This window comes from Miniopterus natalensis, chromosome 9 (assembly GCF_054644295.1).
Source record: "Miniopterus natalensis isolate mMinNat1 chromosome 9, mMinNat1.hap1, whole genome shotgun sequence".
In the NCBI taxonomy this organism is placed as follows: domain Eukaryota; kingdom Metazoa; phylum Chordata; class Mammalia; order Chiroptera; family Miniopteridae; genus Miniopterus; species Miniopterus natalensis.
In genome coordinates, this window is record NC_142089.1 from 23,725,824 (window position 1) to 23,751,618 (window position 25,795).

The 25,795-nt window shown below is 43.9% G+C and overlaps 1 protein-coding gene across 5 annotated transcripts; it reads left to right on the forward strand.

The window, feature by feature from the left end:
- Positions 1 to 25,655, forward strand: CTPS1 (CTP synthase 1). Of its 5 annotated transcripts, none has more exons than XM_087820351.1 (19): positions 1 to 110; positions 2,397 to 3,507; positions 5,018 to 5,188; positions 7,402 to 7,502; positions 8,170 to 8,286; positions 9,037 to 9,120; positions 9,585 to 9,665; positions 12,891 to 13,042; positions 14,161 to 14,293; positions 16,820 to 16,908; positions 17,724 to 17,818; positions 18,458 to 18,520; positions 19,992 to 20,035; positions 21,262 to 21,358; positions 22,403 to 22,458; positions 22,551 to 22,647; positions 23,135 to 23,279; positions 23,848 to 23,939; positions 25,278 to 25,655. In XM_087820351.1, the coding sequence occupies exons 2-18, from the start codon at positions 3,342 to 3,344 to the stop codon at positions 23,930 to 23,932; spliced, it is 1,776 nt and encodes a 591-aa protein (XP_087676477.1). In that variant the 5' UTR covers positions 1 to 110; positions 2,397 to 3,341; the 3' UTR covers positions 23,933 to 23,939; positions 25,278 to 25,655. The 5 variants fall into 5 exon arrangements, with proteins under 5 accessions (XP_087676477.1, XP_087676478.1, XP_087676476.1 ...); XM_087820352.1 differs by having other exon boundaries at positions 3,329 to 3,507; positions 25,275 to 25,655; XM_087820350.1 differs by having other exon boundaries at positions 3,329 to 3,507.
- Positions 25,656 to 25,795: the final 140 nt, after the last annotated feature.

The window sequence follows — 25,795 nt, forward strand, 5'->3', positions numbered from 1 at the left end:
AAAGACTGCCGGGCGCATGCGGCCGGGCTGCTTCACTGGCTGCCCAGGGCTCAGCGCGCTCGCCTCCCTCCTCGCTCCTTAGCCGACTGGAGGATCTGAAGCGGCCTCAGGTAGGCTGACACCAGAGATCCCGGGGGAGCTGTTCTCCGGTGCAGAAATCGGCGGCGCGAGCTGAGCCCCGCGCGGGACAGCCCCACCGCCGGGTGACGGGCAGCGCTCCCACCAATCAGGGGGGATGTGGGCAGCCGGCCTGCCCAATGGGTTGCGTGCCTAACGGGAATGGGGCGGGCGGCCAGGCCGGCTGGGAGCCGGCTCCCGCGCCCAGGGCCGCGTGGCCGGGCGCCGCCGGGGAGACGGGCCGCGGTGGGCGTGGGGCAGCGGGAAAGGCTGCGGGGTCCGGGTCGTGAGGCCCCGCCGCGGGAGGCCGGGGACGCCTGTGGACGGAGAGGGCCGTAGAGCGCGGGAGCCCGTGGATGCCGCTCTATTGGGACTGCCCGGGCCACGTCCCACCGGCCTCAAGGCACAGCCGACCCCTCACGGGGAGAGGGTTCAGGGTCCGAGACCGGCTTGTCGCGGCGGGATGGGTTCCGCGGCCTGGCCTCGGCGGCGCGCCCCGACTCCCGGGGCGGAAGAGGCCTCGGAGCTCGCGGGGCCTGACATCCTCCCCGAGGTGCCCCCTTCAGCCCGTCGCCGGCCGCCTCCCTCCCGGCCGCCCGGGGTGCAGATGTTGCATGTTGAAGTTAAGTCCCCCGCGTCTGCGTGGCGCATTTCCGTCCACACTCATCATTCTGAATCCTCAGCGGTCCTGTGACGAGCCAGCGATGTGGAAACCGTCACCCCCATTTTACAGATGTAAGGGTTCGGGCTTCAGGCAGCCTCAGTGACTTGACAGGTCTCAGTACGTAAGTGGTGGAGATGGATCTGGACCTCACAACATTTAACAACAACAGGAAGAAGCTTCCCCCCCCCATCTTTGTTGAATTCCTCAGATGCATCTTGATTTTTGTTACTTCTGTGCTTGAAAACCTTGCGATATCTCCATCACCTTGAGAATAAAGTTCATATTGGACATTCAGGTTTCCATATAACTGGGCCCCTTGCCTACACTTCCAGCTTATTTCGCCCTGTCTTGTTTTGGCCCTACCACTGTTTTCTGTGGATAGCCTTCACCTTCCCGTTCACTCTGTTCCCCTTCCCATGCTTTAGTCCTGCATTCCGTCCTTCAAGGCCCCTTGCAAGTCTAGGTCAACAGAGCAGGAGCAGACTGGGTCCTCTCCCCTTAGGTGTCTCTTATCTTCTAGATGCGTCGTGGTCCTTTGCCCTGATGTCACTGAAAGCTTTCTGCTCTCCTTCCCCCTTTATACCCTTCACATGTGGTCTTTCCTCTCACCATCACTGGATTACTCATTTCTTTGTAAATGTTTTGTCTCTAACTGGACTGCTAGCAGCTTGAGGTATGGGCCCAAATCTGATTAATTGTGGTCCCCAGAGTGTCTGGCACTGTAGCACCTACGTACATACTTACAGTAGCGAGTAGTCCAGGAATGTGGGAGTCCTGTCAGCCCCCATCTGGTCTTTGAGTACATTGAATATTTATTGCCAGGCACTGTGGGAGACTGCAAGAATCACCCCTAAAGAGAGGTGTTACCCTTTTAGAGTAAAATTGGGGCAATTAAAATGTAAATAGATGAGATGAGTCTTCTCACTCTGTAACCCACTCAGAGTGGCTGAGGAATTTCTAGGAATATCCAAAATTTAGTAAGACCAGGCATAGTCTCCAGGATATGCCTGGCTAGGACATATCTAAAATATAGCCAAGTCTGATATTCGTGTGTCAGTGAGGCACCGTTCAACTGTAAGGGAACAGTCAGAGAAGTGCTTCCCCCAAATGTTAGGGACTTGGGGTCAAACAAGTTTGGGGAAACTGCATACTGTATACTCCTTTTTGGAGGTCACACTGAATGTTACCTTATTAAAGGCTCCCAGAGGTCTTGCATTGAAGAAATCAATTGACTGTTTAACTGACATTCCAGCATTTCTCTTAACTATCTGTCTCTAAAACCCTTTTTGGGAACCCCATGTGTATTTTGTAGAAACCAAGAAGCATGCTTTTGGAAATGCTGCAACAGAGGATAGACACGGTCACAGTGTCTTCCTGTCAGGGAGAAGACATTCTGAGCATTCTTACCTCCTTGCCAAGTGTTCGTTCTTGCTTTGGGGAGGAGCTGAGTAGGGGAATGTTTTAAGCAGAACTGCTTCCTTGTTCCTTTTTTGAGCTTATTTTTATTATAATTTGGCTTCACATAAAATGTTCCCAGAGAGGGTCCTGACCTTGCCAAAGCAAGCATTCTCTTTTTCTCCTTGGTGATTGTGTTTTCCATTTTGATCATATTTAGGTTTGTTGACCAAATGATGTTTCTGGGCCTTTGAAGCTGTGGGCCAGTGATAAATTCTCCCTGGTGAGCCTGTTGCTGTCTCCTCCACTTCTTGTCTGTGCTGTTTTTTTTTACCTACCCCTTGCTTCTGCTGTTCTTGTATCTGTCCATCCCTTTTATCTCTCGTCAAGTCTGTTTCTTCCAGACACTGCCACAACTGTCTGGCTCTTTGAATTTAATCTAATCTGCCCTCTCTTTGAGCCCTCTGCCCATTATGTGCTTCACACAGGTTTATTATCTGCTGTCCTATTCCTCCAATATATGAAACTCTTCAGGCCATACCTGGGAGAGATTGATGACAAGAAGTAAGTTATTAAACTGTAGAAGGGAGCCACCTTTAATTAAAAGATTTTTAGGTTTAACCTCAACTTCTTTTAAATATCGAAGCTCTTTTATTCTGCCTTCTATAACTTAGAGAGCTGTGTTCTTGGTGCTACATTGTAGTTTAGCCAAAGACACTATTTCTTTTATGGGAAATCAGAGTGCTCATCCAAGGGTGAAATTGTTTTCCCCATGTAGGGAAAATAATGAGGTACCTGCCTGGTGAAATTCTATTATCTGGTGCTGATGTCAGCCAACATTTGAGGCATAGTGTTCTATCAATAGCTTAAAGCATTTTTTTTTTTTTTTTTTTTAAGGTTGACTCTCAGGTTTGTTGTCAAAGCTTTTTTTTAAAAAAGGTACATTATTTGGTTAGCAGTTGTTTTGCAACTCATATTTGACTGAAGCCATTCAGTGATCCAAAAGCCCACAAAACAACTTTCTGAAGTTGTGACAGTCAGGGAAACCAAGGCTCCAAGAGGGTTATAGCTAGTAAGTGGCAGAGCTGGTACTTGAACCCTAAAGTTTGATTTGTTGATATATATTTAATCTGTAATTTTTCCTTCTCCCAGGTCAAAAAGTAAAATGAAGTACATTCTGGTTACTGGTGGTGTTATATCAGGAATTGGAAAAGGAATCATTGCCAGCAGTGTGGGCACAATCCTGAAGTCATGTGGTTTACATGTAACTTCAATTAAAATTGACCCGTATATTAACATTGATGCAGGAACATTCTCTCCTTATGAGCATGGTAAGCAAAGTTCATTTTTCTTTCTTTTTAAAAAATAATTGTGTAGTGCATGGAAGAGCATGTCAGTCAGCCCTTGGAAACTGTGTGTATTTTGCATAACAACTCCCATTTCTTGCTTTCTATAAAGGTCCTTAGAGTAGCAGAATGATGCTTTTCTCACCTGGACAGAGAGGAAGCAGAAATCTTAATATGTAATGTAGTGATTAGACTTTAGAGGTTTCTGTAACAGAAATAATAGAAATTATCTTTTTGGTGGCTGAGTAAAAATTTGTCACTTCTATTGAAAAAAGGTAATCTGGTGACATAACTTTTCTTCATATATTTTAGAAGAGGGGTTATATTTATTTTTTCTGGCCCCAGGCTTTAGAAATAGGATGCGTGGAAAGATGATAAGGAAATAGACTTTTCACTGATATGAGAAATATCTTTATAATAGCAAGCGCCTTCCAAGACAGAGGTAACTGATTCTAGAAGTTGTGAGTTCCTTTGATGGAGGTGTTCAAACAGGCTAAAGTTTGGACTACTTTGTAGGGATTTAGGTAACAGATAAGTGCTGGAATTGGGTGATATGTAAACTGGAGTTTCTGTTTTGTTAACAGAGTTAGGATAATATAAACCAAGCATCTTTTGAGGTGAGCAAAAAGTTGAAACTGTTCAGGGAGGGTAGGAGAGTACCCATCAACTGTGTGATACGTGACTGTGTCCGAATTATCTAAAATTAATTGCTTAAAATCGGGGATAGGTGTACTGTTAAAACATACTTCTTAAGTTTTTTAATTCTGGTTTCATACTCCTCGTTTCTAACGTTGAGGTAAAAAATCTATAAGGGTGAGTTTCACCAGGGCAAAAATCTTTATGTGCAAAATAGCAACAGGAAAACATGGACATACTGGAGCAATATTTCGTACAGAATTCCTGAGCAGAGGATGAGTTCTCTCTGAGGGGGAAAATAAGACATTTTTTCCTTTCCTATTTGTGACCCATTCTGGGCAAAATTTCTAGAATGACTTTTCAAGGAATGAATGTTAAACTTTCAGTTTCGCAACTTTGTTTAGGATTAAAGTGTAACCCAGAAGCTGGCCTTTAGAATCCACATGACTAATATATATGTCTTGTTTAAACTTTGAATCAAATCATGTTTTTATCACATTTCAAACCTTGCTCTGCTCAAGTAGTAGAGTTTGTTGAAAAAATCAGATGCCATACTAACTGTAAAGTCCCATATATCTGCAGCCCTTTGGGCTGTAATTTCCTTCCACTCCATGCTATTTTAGAACTCTTTCTGATTCAGATTGAGTTTGTTGACAGACTGGAGTGTGAAGTTACCTTTTGGAGAATGGTTGGTGATTTTTCATTTGTGTCCTGTTTAGTTATCCAGATTAAATTTCTTTGCTTCATGGATAGGTAATGCAGACTTTGTTTGAGTTGAGTGTTTATATTTTGGCACGCAAGTTGTGCTGTGGCATGTGTATTTTTCACTTACTCTAAACATTTTCACTGTTTACTGCAGGTGAGGTTTTTGTGCTGGATGATGGTGGAGAAGTTGACCTTGACCTGGGTAACTATGAGCGTTTCCTTGACATCCGCCTCACCAAGGACAATAATCTGACCACTGGAAAGATATACCAGTATGTCATTAACAAGGAACGCAAAGGTGACTACTTGGGGAAAACCGTCCAAGGTAATACTGGATTTACTTTCAAAGTTTAAAAATCTTAACCAGTTGAATTTCTTTTTTGTATTGTTATTGAAATATTCCTTTAGTTGACTAAAAAAATAGCTTGAAGAAGCCATCGCTGCTCTGTGGACAGCATTGAAGCTCTCAGTTTGGTGGTGTGATTTGAGTCCAGAGAGCTGTCTTTATACAGTGATGAGTGCGAAGTGATGAAGGCAACTAGCTTAGGGCAGTAAGCCAGACTGTGTGTGTGGGTGTGTGTGGTGTCTGTGTCTAGGCAGTGATGGGGAAAAGAACATCCATTGTGTCCATTGGTTTTAGGCTAGTCGTCAGTGCAGAAGGGCCAGGGGAGCCTGAGAAGTGGGTCTCTGGGTCCTCCTTGGTTATCACCAGCCCGGTTTCACTTGTATCTGTTTGCTCTCTTGAGGGGTTTGCACAGCGTTCATTTGAGAAAAGTGCCAGTTAGAAAAAGGTGGGGTTAGAAAACCACTGGTCTGGTGTAATGGCATAAGTCCAGATTTTGGGGGCTACTGAAAAGTGGCCTTCATCTGACTTACGAGAATAAATCTGCTTTTGACTTTAGACTTTACTGGACCAAAAGCCGAAAGTCCTGCTGACAATGAGCAGCCCTAGACCAGATTCTAGGCTAATTGGTCATGTTTATACCTTAGCTCTGCCACTCACCAGCTTTATGAACATGGATAGATTACTTAACCCCTCTGAGATTTGGTTTCCTTTCCTGTAAAATGAGATAATAACAGTATCCACCTCTCCAGGATGTTAGGGGGATTAAAAGAGCTAAGTCAGTACAGTGTTTCTCTTGAGTTCCTGACACACACAAAGGGATCAATGTGGAATTAGAATGATCTTGATTATACCGTTTGTTGTTCTAGGCTTCAGTGGATTTAACTATTTATTCATTCATTCATCAAATATGTTGTGAATGCTCAATGTAGTCAGACCTCCCTGGTGCTGGGAATACTTGATGTACAAGATCACAGAGGCCATTGCTCCTGTGGAGGGTACAAACAGATGGAGTGAGATGTCTGATAGGAGCTGTGACAGAAGAGGAGTGAAGAGAGATTGAGAAAGTGGTGGGGAGAGCCAGTTGGACAGGTGCTCAGGGAAAGCCTCAAGGACAGGATGTGTGAGCCAGCCATGGGAGTAGTGGAAGGAGGAGGGCACGCATGGCATGTGCAGTGTGGGGGAGCCGTTAAGGCTGAGCACAGTGACTCTGGGAGATGATCAGAGAGGTGGTGAGGTGGACTGCAGCTAGGTCATATGGGGCCTCCTGGGCCACAGCCTGGAGTTTGGCTTTTGCTCAGAGCATACACTCAGGGAATGGTAAACTCTGATTTGCATTTTTAAAAGATCACTTTGGCTGCTGGGTTTGGAATAAATAATGAATATCCTTATGCTTGAAGCACTGCTGGCTCTATACATAGCAAGTTAAACAATAATCTCTGTCCCTTAGGAATTTGCCATCAGAGCCTGACAACTATGAGTTTTAAGTGTGTAGCAATAGCTGGCATTTATTGAGCACTGCCATGCTAGGCACTCTGCGTAGCATTTTACCAGTGCTGTCTCATAAAATTTCCACAGCTTTATGAAGTAGAAGCCGTTACCTCCAGTTCATAGATAGGGACACTGAGTTTAAGAATAGTTAAGTAATTTGCCCAAAGATCCACCCCAGTGAGTGGTGGAACTGAGATGTGAATCCAGACATTCTGAGCCCAGATGTTGTGCTCCTAACCACTCTGCTGCACGGTACTGTCTCTGCAGTGGACTGTCTCCCCTTTGGGAATCTGGAAACATAATGCAACAGGGTGCTGCTTTTTCTTGTTCCTGGAAAGCACCCAGGTGTGACATGTCCACCTTCAGCTGTAAGCAGCAGGGTGGCCATGTGGTCTGCCATGTGGTTGTACAGCCAGGGTAGACTGGCTTGGGGGGCAAGAGCTCTGATATGGGTCAGGATGCCACTCTCAACTCTACTCTCTTGTAGGGTTTCCAACCACAACTTGGAAATCTGGAAAGGAGGCTGCAGGGAGTAGAGCCCAAAGATTTTTTTTAAGGCCATTTAAAAGTGGTATCAAAAATATTTTTGTGACCCCTTTGCCTTTCTGAAGGCAGAGAGTGAAGCCATTTGTTGTTACCTTGCATGTATCTGCCTCATTGATGCCGATGGAAAAGTATGAGTAACATACTTTTTTTCTCCTCAGTTGTCCCTCATATCACAGATGCAATCCAGGAGTGGGTAATGAGACAGGCATTAATACCTGTGGATGAAGACGGCCTAGAACCTCAAGTGTGTGTTATTGAGGTGTGTATGAGTCTTTTCTAAACTGCATAATACATGGGTAGGTGGCCAAGTGTACACATTGACCTTCCTGTGATGTGGTAGGTGAGGGCACAGTAACGGTCCTCTGCCGTCAAAAGTGATACTTTGTGTGAGCAATTCTCCTTTTTCAGCATTTATATGTTCATGTGGTATGGACTGTGGCACATTTTTGTCTCTGAATGAATGAGCCTCCTTTGGTTTCAGTTTCTGTATTGCTTGGCTGATCTTGGCTGCTGGATCTCAGTGTTCCTGCAAAATAGGAGACTCGGAAGTCCAGCAGCTTGTTTATAACTGATGTTTTTTAATACAGAAGTTATTTGTGGCTAAGTAAGCAGATAAGATTTAGGTTTTGTTGCTTTATGACTCTCCTACAAATAAAATTCCTAGTACATCTTTCACCTGACCTTTTTCTTAAAATGATGTGGAAAGATCCATGATAACCTTGGGGAATGGTAAGCCCATCAAAAAAAGTAACCTTCCGGCACAAAGAAATGTCTAATTACTGTTAATTGACATGATATAGGCCCAAAGAGTCCATATTACGCTGCTGCTGATCATGGAATTGAGATGACAGAGTATAGCTGTCAGGAAACTAAACCACAGGAGGAAGGTTTAGTGCTTAACCTCTAAAACAACTTTGCTCCTCCAGCTCGGTGGAACAGTGGGAGATATAGAAAGCATGCCCTTTATTGAGGCCTTCCGCCAGTTCCAATTCAAGGTCAAAAGAGAGAACTTTTGTAATATTCACGTCAGTCTAGTTCCTCAGGTAAGTCTTTGAAAACTTTTCTTCCTGGGGATGGAGAGGTGGGAGAAAAGGATGATTTTCACTCCTTTTCTGTTTTAAATATTTGAGCTGCAGAAGGCAGAAAATAAAAACTTCTTTATGAATTTTAAATTATAATCATACTTTCTGGAAAGATCCAGTGGAAAACATTTGGGAAAATGATTTTCAACTTAGAATTCTATACCCAACAAATGTATCTGTTAAGTGAGAGAGGAGAGTAAAGATCATTTAGTGGATAGAAAACTAAGTATACCTACAAAACAAAAAACCAACCAAGAAAAACAAACATTTGAACCAGAAAAGAAAAGTGGCACATGGTTTAACAGTGGAGAGTACTTAACTACCTTCAATAAAAGTCATAAACACTGAAGAGGGGTCATGAGGTGGGGGCTACAGGCACAGGATGGGTGCGTGTGTAGTATTTAACAGGGAAATCAATAAAAAATGCCTCAAACTAAACGTCAAGAAGTAGCAATAAAGCATACTCGAAGGACTAGTTAAAGAGTAAAAGAGTGGCTGTCTCTAGGCTTTGGTACCACTGGTCTTTAGGATAAATTTTGTATAGCTATTTGACTCTAAAATATGTGATGTGTAACTTTTACAAAAATAAAAACTAAATTAGGTAAATGATCAAATAATCTATTTCCCCATTAAAAAAGAGGTTCAGAGAAAAGTCATACTTGAAAATTTTTGTCATAGAGAAATTAACTTTTTTCCCCTTTTGTAAAATAGCCAAGTTCAACAGGAGAACAGAAGACTAAACCCACCCAGAATAGTGTTCGGGAACTCAGAGGCCTTGGGCTTTCCCCAGATCTGGTAAGATTTCCTGATTACCTGATTTCAGCATGATCGTGTGGTATTCTCTCTCCTCTGTGGCACACAAGCCCTTGATTTTCTTGGCATGCTTTTAGTTGATGGCGGGGAAAAGGGTCTAGTTCTTTGAACTGGGGCTGTAGTTTACAAAGTTTTCCTTACCTGCCTGGCATGTACGTGGTCATGTCTTATTTCTCCTCTTAGCCAGTCGTTTATTCTCTCTTCCCTCTTAACCAAGAACATTGGTTGAGGAAACCCCATTTGGCTCTTGTAGTTCAGTAATCTCGTCTCTTTTTCCAGTTTGGGATTTTGGGATTTCAGTTTTGCAAACAGGTAATATTATTATAGTATACATACCTTGTGCTAGGAGTTAGCTTAACAGTGTGATTTCGTTTTAATGTCAGTCTGGAGAAAAGCGCAGCTTTGTAATCCCCTCTGTCTAAACATCTTGCTTTCTTTACTGCCAGGTTGTGTGCAGGTGCTCAAATCCTCTTGACACATCAGTGAAGGAGAAAATATCCATGTTCTGCCATGTTGAGCCTGAACAAGTGAGTAGAAATTCTTCTTCACATGAATCACTTTTTGCGTCTGATTATTTTGAAATCTCTTAACCAGTTTCATAAGGCTTGTTATTAGTTCAGGATTTGAGACCTTAGACTGTTCCCTAGAAGAACTGAACCTGTTGGCTCTGTGCCCCCATTACCTCGTGGTTCCCCACTGTGCTTTACCTCTCCTGCTTCTCTCCCCTCTTCTTGTACTGTTTGCTGCAGCCGTGCTGAATGGGTCTCCCCCCCTCTCTCTTGGCCTCCCAGTCCTCCTGTTCATTTTCTTCCTTTGGGGCCAGCTAGGACACGGTACTGTCTGAGCAGCTTTACCTGCCAAACCTCCTTACCCTGGGACCTCGGGCTGATCCTCTCTGGGCTCACAGGTACTGGTGGCGAGCCCGTTAAACTGCCCCTTTATGTGCGTCTGTGGGCTTCCTCTTCTAGATTTTGAGTTTCCTGGGGGCACGGTTCACCCTATTCAGCTTTATGTTCCTGGTGCCTAAGGTGATGTAGGCTCTAAACATATTTTAGTCTTTTTTGTTAACTGTGCTATTAGAGGCTACCTATGGTACAGGAAATTCAAAATTTTGGAACTGTAATATATCTAAATGTGGTGCATGGTATGGAAATTCTAGTGGTGATAAACTGAGACTGTGGCTTTGGTCAGGTTTGCCTGAAGGAGAGTTTTTATGGACTTGAAGGATTTTATGATGTATTATGGATGCTTTATTTTGCTACTAGGTTATTTGAGGATCAGGAGACTGAGCAGGGGAACCCAGCTGGCCTAGAGAGAGGAGAATGAAGCAGCAGGGTTAAAATAAGAGAAATCCATTTACAAAACTACCAGGAGTATAGACTTGAATATAAAAATATTAAAGTCAGTGCCTGGCATTGAAGGGAATAGATTAAGAGGGAAACCTTTCACCATTACGGAGCAGCTGCCATCTCCATCTCTGCGATGGCTCAAGCTTCAGGGAGTGAGGGTAGCCTGGGGCCTAAGATCAGTGTTTCTGGGTATGATTCCTGAGCTGGGAGCTGGGAGCCCTGCCAGAGGGACTCATAACAAATACATGTAACATCAGAATAATTTCATTGTTATCAACAGCCTGTTTATCATGCACTTCAATTATTATTAATTTGTTTTTTTGCTATTTGGGCAGTACCGATTCAGGTAGAAACCCAGTGTTCCAATTAGAGCTTGAAAGCAAGTGATTTCTATGAGAAAGAAAAAGAGAATAATTACATGAATAGAAGGAAGGAATTCCTGTGGATGTTAGTAAGTCCAAGAAAGAATTTCTATAGCTGCAAATAAGCTAAGTTATTCTTTAGCTATGCATGGTGGTGCTAATTTTAAACAATGCCTTTAATTTTCAGTCCGGTAGTCAGAATGAGTGTTTTCCTGTTAGCTTTGCAAACAATTGTTTGGAACACTATGTTGGTTTGGCCCAGTCCAAAGGTTATTTTGCTCAGTTTAAACATCCTAAAGATTTGAGGAGTAAGACATGCAAGGCAGTTCCTCTGGGATGGCAGCTCCATTTTGAAGTGGCTATGTTTGTTGACATAAGAATGTCCAAACCTGTAGGAAATTTTTATGGGTTTATTTGAGCCAAAACAGAGGACACAGCTGGAAGCAAGATCTCAACAGATTGAGAAAAATGTTTCTGCATGTCTTCAGTTATTTTAGATATTTCTATCCTAGCAATTGAAGGTAATTCAATTTTGTAATAGAATAGGTGATCATTAAAATTATTTACTTAAAAAATGTCACAAATATTTCTATATTTCTATATTTAAATTTGAATTTCAAATCTTAGGCCTGTTTTTAAAATTGTGGTGCTTATCTTATTGTTATGAGTTCTTTATATATTCTGAATGTAAGTCTTCTATCAGATATGATTTGCACATTTTTTTCTCCCAGTCTGTGGCTTATCTTTGTATTTTCTTAATGGTATCTTTTGGAGCACAAAAGCTTTTACATTTTGATGAGCTCCATTTTATCCATTTTTTTTCTTTATAGGTTGTACTGTTGGTATCATATCTAAGCATTCTATTTAACCAAGGTCATAAAGATTTTCTTCTATGTTTTCTTATAAATATTTTACAATTTTAGGTTTATGTTTAGGTCTAGGATCCATTGTGAGTTAACTTTTATATGTAGTAACTTATCCAGTTCTAGCTCCATTTGTTAACAGGACTATCCTTCAATAATATTATATAATTTTCTTTATAAAGGAGCTTTTAAGATTTGTTTATTTTTGTAAAGATTTTAGATTTGGTTATAGGTATTTATAACTTACTATATGAATGGCATATTTTTAAAAATTATATTTTCTGATTAGATATGACCCGTGTATAGGAAACCCTGCTGACTTCTGCCCATTGATCTCAAGCCAAGCTAACATTACTAAAATTCTGTTATTTCTGTTTGTTTACCTGTAAATTCTCTTGTTTTTTAATGGATTAAACAATATTATGTACAGTTAGTGACAATTGTTTCTTTATATTTCAATTCATATGTATTTTTTCTTATCTAACTGTAATAGCTAATATCTCTAGTACATCACGGAATAGAAGTAGTGATAGTAGTCAGTTTTGCCTTGTTCCTGACTTTTGAATTAATATTAATTAAGTAGCAAACTAAATGATGTTTGCTCTGAGTTTTATATATTTTCCCTAAAATTCCTAATTGACCAAGAATTTTTATTATGGATAGGTTTTGAACTTTTATTAAACCTGAATCCACTGAGGTATTTTTCCTCTTCTGTAATCTGTTCATGTAGTGAATTCCACTGTTAAATTTCCTAATGTGGTTCTCAAACTCAGCTTTAAAAAGTACAGAGATGGTGTGGGGTGCAGCGGGCTTATGGATTTTTAAAAGCTCTCTCAAGTGATTCCATAGCCAAATTTGAGAACCACTGTTCTGGGGACAAATCCTACTTGGACATGATTATTTTTTTTCCAAAACTACATTTGTAGTTTGGTGTGTGATTTAAAAAAAATAAATAAATAAAAAAATTTTGTAGCCATGTTCATAAGAGATTAGCCACTATTTTTAAATTGTTCTTGAGTTAATTGGCTTTGGTAATTTATATCTTTCTAGAAAATTGCCTTTTTTTTCCTGTTTTCAAATTTAGTTATTTTCTCAAGGTCATATAGCTAGTAGGAGGCTGTCAGCCCAGTTAGTTTTTGTTTGTTTTCATTAAATGACCTTTGCTGCTTTTTAAACAGGTGATCTGTGTCCACGATGTCTCATCCATCTACCGAGTCCCCTTGTTATTAGAGGAGCAGGGAGTTGTAGATTATTTTCTTCGAAGACTTGACCTTCCCATTGAGAGGCAGCCACGAAGAATGCTGATGAAGTGGAAAGAGATGGCGGACAGGTTTGCTTCGTTATAAGGAGCTGGGAGTTCTAGCCTTATTTCTCTTTTTTTGTAGGAGCTCGGGGAATTTAACTCTTACTTGTGCTATCAACTTGTGGTAGAAAAGGTTACAAATGGTAAGGGGCATTAAGAAAGGCTCTTAGCTTTCATGAAGTTGCATCATGAATGAGGAAGCCTTGGTAGAGTTGGCCCAGGTCACAAGTAAGTTCAGATTACACACTGACACCCTTGTCTCCTGTCGACTAGAAAATCAACAGGCATCCTAGTGACAATGGGCTAGCTCATTGCGCCCACACTGATGTCTGGCCATACTGGAGCAATCCTGGGTGGCATCCCAAGCACCTGAGCTGTGTTTGAGAACGTGCCACTCACCCTACACCAGAATAGGATCAGCAAGGATGTCAGTCGTCTCGTACTACCACTGCCAGAACTCACCACTTGCAGGACTGTCCCCACTCTGCTTTCCTCCTGAAGCTGTGTGGTGCTCACACTTCACATCAGACATCTTCACGCAGTGCTCAGAGCGCTGGGTGTGTCTTATTGTAGGTGCAGAACTGAAATGACGATATTAGGAAGCATTTGGGAAGGGAAATCACTCATTCCGCTGCTGTGATATTTTCCCTTCAGTCTTTGTCCATTTACATGTGTATCTTCATGTAGCTACAAAAATGGCACACAGTTTTAGGATCTTTTTTCATAAAGTATTATAAATGTTTTTGCTCTGTTACTGATTAAACTTTATAATGGGACTTTTTCATGAATATGGACTATTGTGTGGGTGTCCGATAATGTATTTGACTATTTCCTTCATCACGTTAATCCTTGCAAACTGTCAATTTTTTTGCCCTTTGGGATTTTAATTTTTTGTAAAACAGTATGTGTGAGATTTTGAAGCCCTCTTCGTAACCGCTTCTAAAATCCTATTTTCTTAAAAAGCCTGCCACGTTGATCTGAAAATTGTCTCCTCTTTACTGTTTGGTATATAGAACTTAGATAATAGCTGTTCCCAGTACATTTTTCCCAGACTTGTTTTTCTTCCCTTTTTTAAAAAGGAATTTAGATCTCTGGTTGTATGTACCTCCTAAGTAATTTGTTGTTTCTTGACCTCTGATTGATAGATATGATCGCTTGCTGGAGACCTGCTCTATTGCCCTTGTGGGCAAGTACACCAAGTTCTCAGACTCATACGCCTCTGTCATTAAGGCCCTGGAGCATTCCGCGCTGGCCATCAACCACAAGTTGGAAATCAAGGTGAGGAGGCTGGCGCAGGTGTAGCCAAGGCTTGAATAGGGAGGCTATCTGTAGTCCCATAGGTGCTGTATTTCTGCTGTTTATTTTTGGAGCTCATTTTGTTTTTAGGACTAAAAAGATTCATGGCAGGCTCTTGGATTTGAGAGAACAGTAGAGAATTTTCAGGAAATAAGGAGAGAGATGGTCAGAGTAGAAACTGAGGGGCAGTGAATACTTGGATCTCAATATCAAGTGACCAAGGAAAATTGCCCTAAGGGGATGGGGGAGCCCTGGCTGACCAGAGGCACTTTGCTCAATTGCTGGTACTCTGTGAAGTGGGAATGTTGATATCTACCACGTGGGGCTGGAGGTTTCTCTGAAATATGTGTCCAGTGGCTGAGTCAGTGCTTGGAACATGCCCGGTAAATAGTAGTTATGTGTTCTGCTCTGTGACGTGGTGGGCAGAAGCTGGGCGGGTGGAGTGTCAGGGCATGGCCCCTGCCTGTCTCCTTGAGGCAGCGGCGCGTCGAGTTGCATGGATTCCAGAGCCACACAGCCAGGGCTCAGATTCTGGCTCCATCGCTTAGAAGATGTATGACCCTGGCAAATTACTTAACCCTCTTTGTGCCTTAGTTTCCTCACCTTTCAAAAGGGGTAATTATTGTATCTTCCTCATAGGGTAATTATAAGAATTCAGTTCATATAGTGCTTGGTACTGTGCCTGGCACAGAGGAAGTACTATGTGTGCTAGCTCTCCTGGAAAACTTCCCCTGTCCCTTATATACATTCCCCCCAGCATTGGAGCTCCCCAGCTGGAGGAGGTTCCCTCACCATCGACATTGGGGTTTGCCTCCTATTTCTCCAGGTGTTTCCAGTGTGATTATTTCATTTGCTTTGTGCTGGTGAACAGATTCCTGTAGAATGACCTATTACACATTTTTAAGAATTATGGGATCTCCCTACACTGCCCTGATGGCTTAATTTTTGCTAGTTCTTCGGATCATTCATTTGTTTTATCCACTTGGCAGTAGTCTGTGCCTATTATGTGTTAGATGATAGAGGTGACAGGTGTCTAGAAAGTCAGGGAGGTCTCTCAGGTGTGATAGAAGCACAGAAGACTGGTGATCCCACCTTTGTAGATGTATGAGGAAGGTAGACTTCCTCAAGGAGCAACACCTGGGTGGGTTTGGGAAGATGGTAAGAAGGGAAGGGCATTCCCGACAGAGGGTAGTACATATCCAAGGGCCTGGAGATAGGAAATAGTTGGAACTCAATGGATGGAAAAGTGGGAATTGGAGGATGTCAGGAGACAGGCCGATGAGAGCCTGGTCATGAATCTCGTCGGCTGGGCCCCGCCTGGATCTTGCCTCCATGTTCAGGGAGGTCCGTGCAGGAAGAAACAGGCAGATGAACAATCTAAATTAAACAGTGTTAGGTAAAGGGTTTGAACAGACACTTTCATAAAAGATGGACATGATATTTGTGAAAGGATGCTCAACACCTTTCTTTAATTGTCAAGGAAGTAAATGCAAGTGAAATCACAGTGAGAGACCCGCCAGAGCGGCTCAGTGTTGTTGAGGATGTGGCACTCATCCTTGCTGGTGGGAATGTAAAGTGGTGCGGCCACTTTAGAAAACAGTCTGGCGGTTTCCTGCCAAGTTCAATGTCCACTTACTATGTGACCCAGCAGTTCCACTCCCAGATATTTACTCGAAAACGAAAACATTTCCACAAAAAATATTTTTATACAAATGGACCAATTATTTATAATATCCAAAATCTGGAAACAACCCAAATGTCCAGAACAAGTCAGTGGATAGACATGTTGTCGTCTGTTCCTGCGATGGAAAGCTGCTCAGCAATAAAAAGGAACATACTGTGATATACACAGTAACATGGATGAATCTCAAAAACATGCCGAACAAAAGAAGCCAGATACAACAGGCTACCTGTTGTATGGCTCCAGTTATATGAAGTTCTAGAAGATGCAAAACCTGTGGTGATAGAAAGCAGATAGGAAGTTGTTTGCAGGGGTGGGGGGGGCAAAGGGAACTTTTGGGGATGACAGTAATTTTTTATATCTGGATCAAGGTGAGGGGATCACACCTTCGTGTGACACTTAAAATGGCCCCTTGTCCACTTGAGGCCTAGGGAAAATCTGGTGCTTGTATTTTATTGTATGTAAATGATACTTTAGTAAAGTTGAAAAGATGAGAAGCAGTTTGGGTGGAAGGTGGATGGTGGGGGGGATAGAACAGCGAGAGAGCTCTTTAGAGGCTGCTTCAGTGGGTCCTAATCAGATGGAGCTTCAAGCGGCTAGGGATGGGTTTGGGAGTTAAATGATTTTGAAGGAAATGCTTGTGTTTTGAAATAGAAGGATTTTAAAGTTTATTTTAAATTATTACTAGGTTTAAATCTATTAAGAGTATCATTTTAAAACCACTTTAAAATTGAGAAAGATGGGGCATTGGTGATATTGTTTAGAAATTATGAAAGATCGCAGTTCTGGAGTCACGAGCCTGCTGCTTTTCTCCCGCCCGCTCCCAGTACATTGATTCCACAGACTTGGAGCCAAGCACCTTGCAGGAGGAGCCCGTGCGCTACCACGAAGCCTGGCAGAAGCTCTGCAGCGCTCAGTGAGTAGGAGCTCTGCCTTCGGTTTTCAGGGGCCTTGTGGTTGTTTTATTGGGCAAAATGCTGTGCTTCATGAGCTGGCAGTAAATCTGCTTGCTTAAATGTCTTTTAATTATTGAAAAGACTGCCTACTGGGTGATTTAAAATGCAGCTCATCAGTGTAGTTGGAGCTGAAGAGAACTTGTTTCAGTTTTATTGGTATTGTTTGCTCTATGATCTGTTGATGAGGCTTAAAGATTTTTATCCAGAAGATTTGATAAGTATCTGTTAGTAGAGTCTCATGAGTAGTTTGTTTCCGGCAGCTGCTATTTATAATTTCAAAACATTAGCAAGAATTTCTAGTTCACTAGGAGAATTGCATGTTATGGCGCCATGCTGCTGTGGTTGTGACCCTCGGTCAGTGTGGCACTCTGAGCTGACCGGGAAAGGCCCCCTTCCCACCTGGGGGAGCACAGTAAGCCAAGGGGTAAAAAAAATTGCGTTTGTATTAATGCAGATTAAAAATTAGGAAAGAGACTGTGCCTGGGACAAATACTGCGTGTAACAGTATTACAGTTTTGTATGCCACCTTTTTTTACCTTGTTAGGAGCACTTTGTTATGTATTTTTTAAGAAAAGTCCATGGTTTTGTATGTGTTCTCTAAGTTCATCGTGTTTCCATTCAGCTTGTTGGTGGCCCTAAAATCACAGACATAGTCCAGTAGCAAAGTACGTGGAGTAACTTCACGGCTTCCGTGCCTTGGAAATGGCTCCTTGGGTGGTTATTGCGAGCTGGACTGGTGAAAAGGGGGTTGCCTGTGGTGTGCTCTCTTGTACAGTGGAGTGCTGGTTCCGGGGGGATTTGGTGTTCGAGGGACGGAAGGAAAAATCCAAGCTATCTCCTGGGCTCGAAAACAGAAGAAGCCTTTTTTGGGTAAGAAGTAGGAAGGAACACAGGAAGGTGCCAGGTAGGATCACCGGAGCCAAACAGGTGCTATCTCTCCAGATAGCAACTCAAGTCAAAGCCTTTTTGGTTCTTTTTGGGAGAAATTCAAACCCTCCTTTAAAATGAAAAGTTTCAACTTGTGAGTTGCATGTAGATGTGGAATTTTCAAAGAATGAAATGTCAGTTAGGAAATCTTGTTTATTTACTGAACAGTGGCTCTAGGCAAGACACAGAGACTGTTTTCTGTTCTCACTTGAAGCACCAGTTGACTATAATTGAGCAAAGTGATTTGGATGCTTCCTCGTGCTGTAAATTTTAGTAATTTTCAACTTGACCAGTTGTAAATGGGAACTTAATGAGGGGTAGGAAAACTTGACTTTTTAAAGTACTCAGTAGAATATTGGAATTGAATAACTTCCAAACCCTGGAGTCTTTACATACACTTAGATCCAGTTTTGAAATCTGATACAGCATAGCAGGGGTGCTTGCTTATAGCGGGAAGTTAGGAGAGTTTGTGGTTGGGATGCTTGAACATGCAGGACACACAGCCCCAGGCAGGCTGGTGGGAAATGTGGGAATGCCGCCTTTTCCACGGAGCCTCATTTGTGTTTCTCTCCCACCTGCAAGGCGTGTGCCTAGGTATGCAGTTGGCAGTGGTTGAATTTTCAAGAAATGTGCTGGGATGGCAAGGTAAGTGTCTACTTAAAAACTTGTTAAATTCTTGCTTAAATGTTCCTGGAGGGCATGAAACCTGGTGCCTACTGGGTTACTGGGGGTTGGCCTGGTCTCTCAGTACCTCTTGGGTGCATTAATGGGGACGTCTATTGAGGGAAAGTGTGGCTCCTCCAAGCGAAACCCCAGGAAGAAGGGAGCACAGCTGAGCAAGCTCTCTGCCCCTGCATTTCCTGCTCTGGAGATCCTCACACGGTGCCACTGTGGCCACCGGCCCTGAGCTGGTGTCCAGTGAGAAAACTGGCCTGCGTGAGGCTGTGCAGTTTTTATGAACTTGGGCTGTGGAGCTGTTCAGGCCAGGGCTCAAATTCTGACTTTATCACTTATTATGGTGATTCTAGGCAAATTCCTTAGCCTTTCTGGGCCTCTGTTACTTCTGTAAAAGGGTAATAATGGTATCCACTCTACCGTTGGAAGAGTCTGCCACAACCCCTTGGTTCTCTGTAGCCCAGCTGACAGATACTAGATTTTCCGAAAGACAGTACGAGTTCTAAGAAAAATAAAGCAACCCCAAAGGAAGGTACGAGTGGTCTGGCTTCACAGAGTATGCGTGATTCTTCTGTGGCCAGCTCACTGTTAACAGGCTGGCTCAGTTCACATTTCTTCCGAGAGGTTGCTTCACAGTAACACTGTGGGGATGGTGGCTCACTTTTGTAGGCAGCGTGCCCTTAGTTCTGGCTTCTGAGCTGGCAGTACTGTCTTACCACCCACTACCCCAGAGCTGGCCCCTGGGCGCCGTCGACCCTTTCACAGCCATCACCTCCTGCCACTTGGCCTCCCAGGTTCATGAGCGACCTGGTGATAAGCTTTCCTTCCGCTGAGAACTGGTCCTGGTTTAGGCCTAGCAGGGGGATGATGCCCAGTGTATTCAGGTAGAAAGAGCAGACACAAAGTGTCAGGAGCTTGGTGGGCTTCCCTTTAGTCTTTAGTGGTTTTGCTTATGATTAGATGGTACATTCAGTAAAGAAGGATTATTTGGGTTTTGAAATCAGCTAATTTCTGATTTAGCTATTGAGTGAGACAGTTGAGTAGGGCATTGTATAAGATGGTGAGGATGAAAGGAGTAGCACTTGGGCAACATCTTGGAGAGAGACAGTTTGAAATGAAAAGTGAAAAAAAGTTGAGATTATAATATACAGACAATCATAAGGATGCATTATCTAAATAAAGATTATTAGGTTATGTCACTGGTTCCCATGCCCCCATTTTGTATAGCTTTGATCCCTTCCCAGGGAGTTACAAATTTAATGGAAAAAATGCGTCTGTGTGTGTATTTTATAACTTTAAAATGTTGTCCCTAGATTTTGTTCTAATCACTGAATGACTAAACTGAAGATGGAAATTGTGATTTAGAGCTTAGGAATGAAACTTTTCAATAATCAGATTTGCCTGTAATTATTTTCATAACACAAATATTTTGATTTTTCAGATGCCAATTCTACAGAGTTTAACCCCAATACCAGTCATCCTGTGGTGAGTCCAGTATTTGAATCTCACCAGGGCTTAGAAGGGTGGGGTCCTACACGTTCTCACCTGCAGACAGGAAGAATTTTCTTTCATTTTGTGATTTCTCACTACTCTTCCATTTTGGCATAAAAAGTTTTAAGGACAGGTACCACCCTAGCTAACTAGGGGGGATCCTGATTATAGTAATTCTCCATTCCCACTCCCCTTAGCTCCTGGGAGCACTTTACAATAACACTGATATGAAACACTCATGGGCCCTGATTATATGCTAGGTGGGCAGTGTTCACTGCTTTGTACAGGGTGGCAGAAGTAGGTTTACAGTTGTTTGTGTGGAAAAATCTGTATATGAGAATAACAATACAGAAATAAACTTTCACATACGACTGTAATTTCCAACAACCCTGGGAGATGGGCATATCATTAAAGCGCTTCTGGAGTATAGTACTGATTTGTTTAATGGTAACCAAAGCCCTTTGAGACCGGCATACCTCATGTCATATCTCCCACCAGAGGAATGTGGCCCATGGGCGAGGACAGTGCCTTACTTGTCTTCGAATCCCCCGCCGGGGGGCGGCAGGCCTGTTCTTGACACTGAGGACACTGTTCAACAAGATGGACAAAGCTCTTGACCTCAAGGCCCTTCAATAGCATCAGTTTATGTTTGTTGACCTGAAATTGAACTTTGCTAACACTAAGACCTCGGGAGGAGGAAGACAAAGGTTTGGGAAGGTGGTAGGGGTGGAGGCACAGAGAGGTCAGATGGCGCGCAGAGCACTGCCAGGGCGGGGGGCTCGCCGCTCCGTTCCGTAGACGGTCACCGAGCTGTCGGGTTGGTGAACCCTAGATGAGTATCCCTTTCCTCGGAGCAGCTCCTCGGTCCGGTGGAGGGGCGCGTGTGGTAACGTGTCCCGTGTGGTGTGCTTGTGGCTGTGTTAGTCCTGGTGAGAACTGCTACAGCCCAGCAGCACTTGGGACCCACAGTGCTGGGGGCAGGAACCGCCAGGGAGGGCGCAGCTGTGCCTGGTTCTGTCGCTCCTGAGGGCAGGCTGGAGGATTCAGCCCCCACCCCGTGAAGGTTTCAATACTGGGGGGCGTTTTCCCCTGTGACAAGCGTCTCCTGCATGGAAAGGCTGGGGAATTAGAGCCTCTTCTCAGGCTCATTTCATTCAGCCCGGCAGTCTGTGTAACGGCAGCAGAGATTGGAGTGCCTGTTTGCTTTTCAACATCTCCAGGTCATAGACATGCCAGAGCACAATCCTGGGCAGATGGGCGGAACCATGCGCCTGGGCAAGAGGAGAACCCTGTTCCAGACCAAGAATTCCGTCATGAGTAAGAGCTGCCCCCGACTGGCCCGGCCCTGGCTCAGCACCTCCAGGACACGCATTGTGGGGTGGTGCTGGGCTCTGGCATTTTTGGTTCTTTCTTGCTTTAGAAGTTCTTCTTTTCCCTTCCCAGTCATGCACTTTTAGGATGCATTGAAACAGGCAAAGCTGCAGTATGGGTCTTAGGAAGGTCACAAGCAGTGCAGTCGGGGATCCAGGGGACCTGGGGTATGGATGAGTCACCGGAATGAGGCAGTTAGGTGAAATCCATTGTAATCTCTTCCTTTCATACACTATGAGGTTGAACCATACTAATGTTGGAAATTTTTGTCCCACAAAAACGGAAGTTTCATAAGGTTCAACCTAAATAGATTTAATTCTGAACATACTGTACTAGCAGGTGGTAAAGATTCAGGGAAAATTTGGGGAGGAAAATACTTAAGAAAAATAAGATTTAATTTTCTTACCCACTGGGAAAATTCTGTCTACATATTAGCAGAGGCAGCTTTGTGCCTGTTTGGGGATTCGGCAGCAGCATAGTTTGAGTCACCTGAGTAGGTGATCCTTCAATCCTCCCATCTCTAATGTGCTGTGGGTTTGGGGATCTCACCTGGCGGCCACCAGGGGCTGAGGAGCCTTGACAGCTGTGATTTAACCACACAGTGCTGACCCTGACAGTCATCTGTTTAGCTCTTACAACATCGCTATCAGGGCTTTGGACGTTTGGTGCATCCTGATTGGTTTTCCAAGGCAGTTTCCAGCAGGAAAGTGCTGCATACCTTAATGTTCACGTGTTGGAGGGTGGTGATGAAAGTGTTTCTGTTTTAGCTTGTGGTCGAAAAGAGCCCAAGCCCAAGACTCAGTCTAAACTGTGCTGCTAGAGCAGGTGGCTGAGGTAGGCAGGGGGGTCACCGAAATCTCCTAAAGGCCTGCTGTGTAGGTGGTAGAAAGTGAAGTGGGAAGCACGGCGTGGTTGCTAGTAGGCTTTGTGTGTGTGTGAAATCAGAATCCTTTTCATCAGCATGGGTGTTGGTTTTTTTTTTGTTGCCAGGGAAACTCTACGGAGATCCAGATTACTTGGAAGAGAGGCACCGCCACAGATTTGAGGCGAGGACTTGAGCTTTGTGACTTTAAAATTTTTCTCTTTTCTGTTACTTTGGGAACAGTAAGCCGAGAAACTATCGTTCATTCTCCAACAGGTGAATCCAGTCTTGAAAAAGTGTCTGGAGGAGCAGGGCTTGAAGTTTGTTGGCCAGGATGTTGGAGGAGAGAGAATGGAAATCGTGGAGTTGGAAGGTGATTCCTCGGGCTGTTGTATTTAATGGAAAACTTAGTAAGATTTCCTTGGCATGTGGGAAAAGATAAAAACATTAGTTGCTGCCCTTGACCTAAAAGAATTAGGACCAGCACTGTCTTATGAGGGGAGGGGTCCTGGTGAAGGAGGTGCCTGGGGCCCTGTGCCTTCCACCCACAGCCACTTCACCTCTGGCCTCACCTCCTCCTTCAGAGTGAGAGGATGGACTTGGCACTTGAGTCCCCTTCTAATCTAATGTGACCTGCGTGACTCAATCCCTCAGACGTCCAGGGAGCCAGGGAAAGGAATCTGGAAAGGAGGTCCCTTCACCGGAAGGGTGACAGTGTGCAGGGGAGAGGGCATCAGTTCCCACACCTTGTGCTTCCTTTTACCCAGGTTCCAATCAAGAAGTTGTTTCAAATAGTTGCAGGATCTGTGCAGATGGGAAACATGTAATAAGATTTTTTCTCTTGTGTTTTTCTGTTCCAGATCACCCCTTTTTTGTCGGCGTTCAGTACCACCCTGAGTTCCTGTCCAGACCTATCAAGCCATCCCCACCGTACTTTGGGCTCCTCCTCGCCTCTGTGGGGAGGCTCCCGCATTACCTCCAGAAAGGCTGCAGGCTCTCGCCCAGGTGACGTCCCGCTTCTCTAGTCCTTCAGGTGGTCACTGATTCAGGGCAGCAGCCACCATCCCATTAGTGATAAGCAGAGTCCAGGAGCCCAGAAGCCTGGCTGGGGCTCCTCACAGGGGACATGCAGGTGACCTCTCCTTCCCTGGTTTTCTCAGGCTGCTTCCGTGTCACCCTTGACCTTCCCCGGCATTGGGGTCAGGTCCCCCTTTGCAGCATCGGGGTTCCAGGATTACATTTCTAAGTAGAACCCCTATGATTCAAGGGGAACTGTGGTTTTCCCAGGGTGTTAGCCACAGCGGGTGGTTTCACGCCCCTGTGCACCTTAACCCGGAACCAGTTTAGTTACCCTGAGTTGGCCGGTTGGGTATCATGACTGAAGTATAATTTGAATGTGTACCTTCTGTGACTAGAAGAAGTTCTACAGCTTTATGCGAAATATGTAAGGCAGTCAAGAGTCTGATTTTGCTGTGTGTAGACAAGTGTTCTAATGGGCATGGTAGCTACAAAAACAGGGAAGTTAAGCAAGTTTCTGGTGGGAGATGATGAGTAAACTGTCTGAATTCTACAGGGACACCTACAGTGACAGAAGCGGAAGCAGCTCCCCTGACTCCGAGATCACTGAATTGAAGTTTCCATCAATAAATCATGACTGATGGTAATGTACGTGCTATTTTTAAGCTTTAGGTTTTTTTGTTTGGTTTTGTATTGGTGATAACACTAGAATTGTAAGAATATCATGACTGTAGTGTTAAAATTTTTATCTGCCAGAGAATGAAAATGGTACAGTCAGTGTGGGCATCAAATGGGTGAAATCCCTCCGAGTACATGCAGTTACCACCCTGCTCTGGGGACACCAGTCACTGGGCAGTTGTCTCCTTACTGACTGCTACATTCAGGTGCCAATCTGACCAAATCTTGGAGAACTGGATTCTTAGCCCTTTGGTATTTCATGTATACGTAAACTTTGAGATCTTGAAGGAGGTGACAGGTATTTGTCATTTTTGCAGAGCCTTACGCCTTCATCAGGAAGTGCTTTAAAATTGATACATGTGACCCTTTTATGCTTTGCTGTTTATTCTGGAAATCCCTTAAAATCCAAACAATTATTGAATATACTTTGAATGTTTGTCTTTTTAGTGCCATGACTTGTAAGTATATAAAGTAGGGGAGCTGTGGGGACTACCATGAAGTGTATAAAGTTCTACTAAGATAACTGAGCAAAAATATAGTCTGCTGCTGAGGGTATCAGAGGGGGCTAGGGTATCAGTTAGGAATCTGTGGGGTCTGAAAGGAGAGCCAGGCGTGTGGTGTGGTCCCATATTGGGGGGTGTCCCATCACAGGTAAGATGAGCTCTTGCCCAAGGCACAGGCAGGTGGCCTCCCTGGCTCCTGCATACCTTGCCCTCACCACCAGTGTGCCTCTGTACCTCGCAGATCTGGTCGAGTGGCCCCCGGCTGTTCTCTCTGCTGCGTGTGATTAGCCACCTGGCCTGTGATAACCTGAAGCAGGTTCATGCTGGGAGGGGGTGGGGGTGCTTACTCTCGCCCCGGAGCAAGTAGCCCTGATGGACTGATCAGTGCTCTCCACCTGGTGGTGTGCTAGAGGCTTGTTGGTAGTCCGAGAAATTGCCACAAAGAGAAAGGAAACTAATGGTGAAGGGTAGGTATTTGGTCAGTTATATAGCATTTCTAACTGCCTCCCTCAGTGAAAAACTCACTGTCAGTGGCACTGTTAGGAGGCTGGAGGCTCTGAAAGAATGCTTGTATTGGGGCAGATATTGATGTTCATGTAAGATCTTAAAAATGTGTGATTCTATAGGAATTATACATTTATATATAATTATACATTTATACAATTACAGTTTTTAATTGTTTTAGGCTCTTACTGGTCTTCAATGAGAAACAGACATAGTTTACCACAGCAGCCGACTCTAAAGTCTGACTTTCCTACTTTAACATACATACACCATATAATTACTAATTTTTTTTTTTAAGCAGGGTGATTCTTCAAGACAGCCTTCAGACTTTGGAAGTTTACGGCTTTGATTTTACACTCGGCTTTTGACACTTCCTTTAAATTATGTTTTTATTAAGGATATTTTATTATGGGGGAAAGGCATTTGGAAGACTCTGTGACTTGCATGTCCCATCATGTGCATAGACTCCTACACGGCGTGCTGCTTGGTGTTGGCACTCACCTTTTCAGTCCCCCAGCCTCAGATGGAGCAGGAAGTCTGGACAGGAGCGGTGACCGACGGGGCTGCTGCAGTGTCCAGCAGGCACCTCATTTCTGCACCTACGTCGAGTCATTGTGGATTCGAGTGTGTGGCTCTCGCTTCCCCAAGGAGGCCTAGACCGCTCTCAAGAGCATGCCGCACGCACTCGGTGCGTACGGAGGGTAATTTTAGCTAATGCTTACAACGCTTGGTGCTGGTGACCTGAGGGCTTGCTGCCAAGAACAGTGAAACCAGAAACGAGGCCTCGGCACTGCCCTGCGCTGCGGGGACTCAGTGCCA

Bases quoted from the DNA above. Each gene is read 5' to 3' on its own strand.
- CTPS1 (XM_087820351.1), top strand. From the start codon at position 3,342: ATGAAGTACATTCTGGTTACTGGTGGTGTTATATCAGGAATTGGAAAA. The intron at 5,189-7,401 runs GTAATACTGGAT...TTTTCTCCTCAG, and splicing joins CTTGGGGAAAACCGTCCAAG to TTGTCCCTCATATCACAGAT. The intron at 16,909-17,723 runs GTGAGTAGGAGC...TCTCTTGTACAG, and splicing joins CAGAAGCTCTGCAGCGCTCA to TGGAGTGCTGGTTCCGGGGG.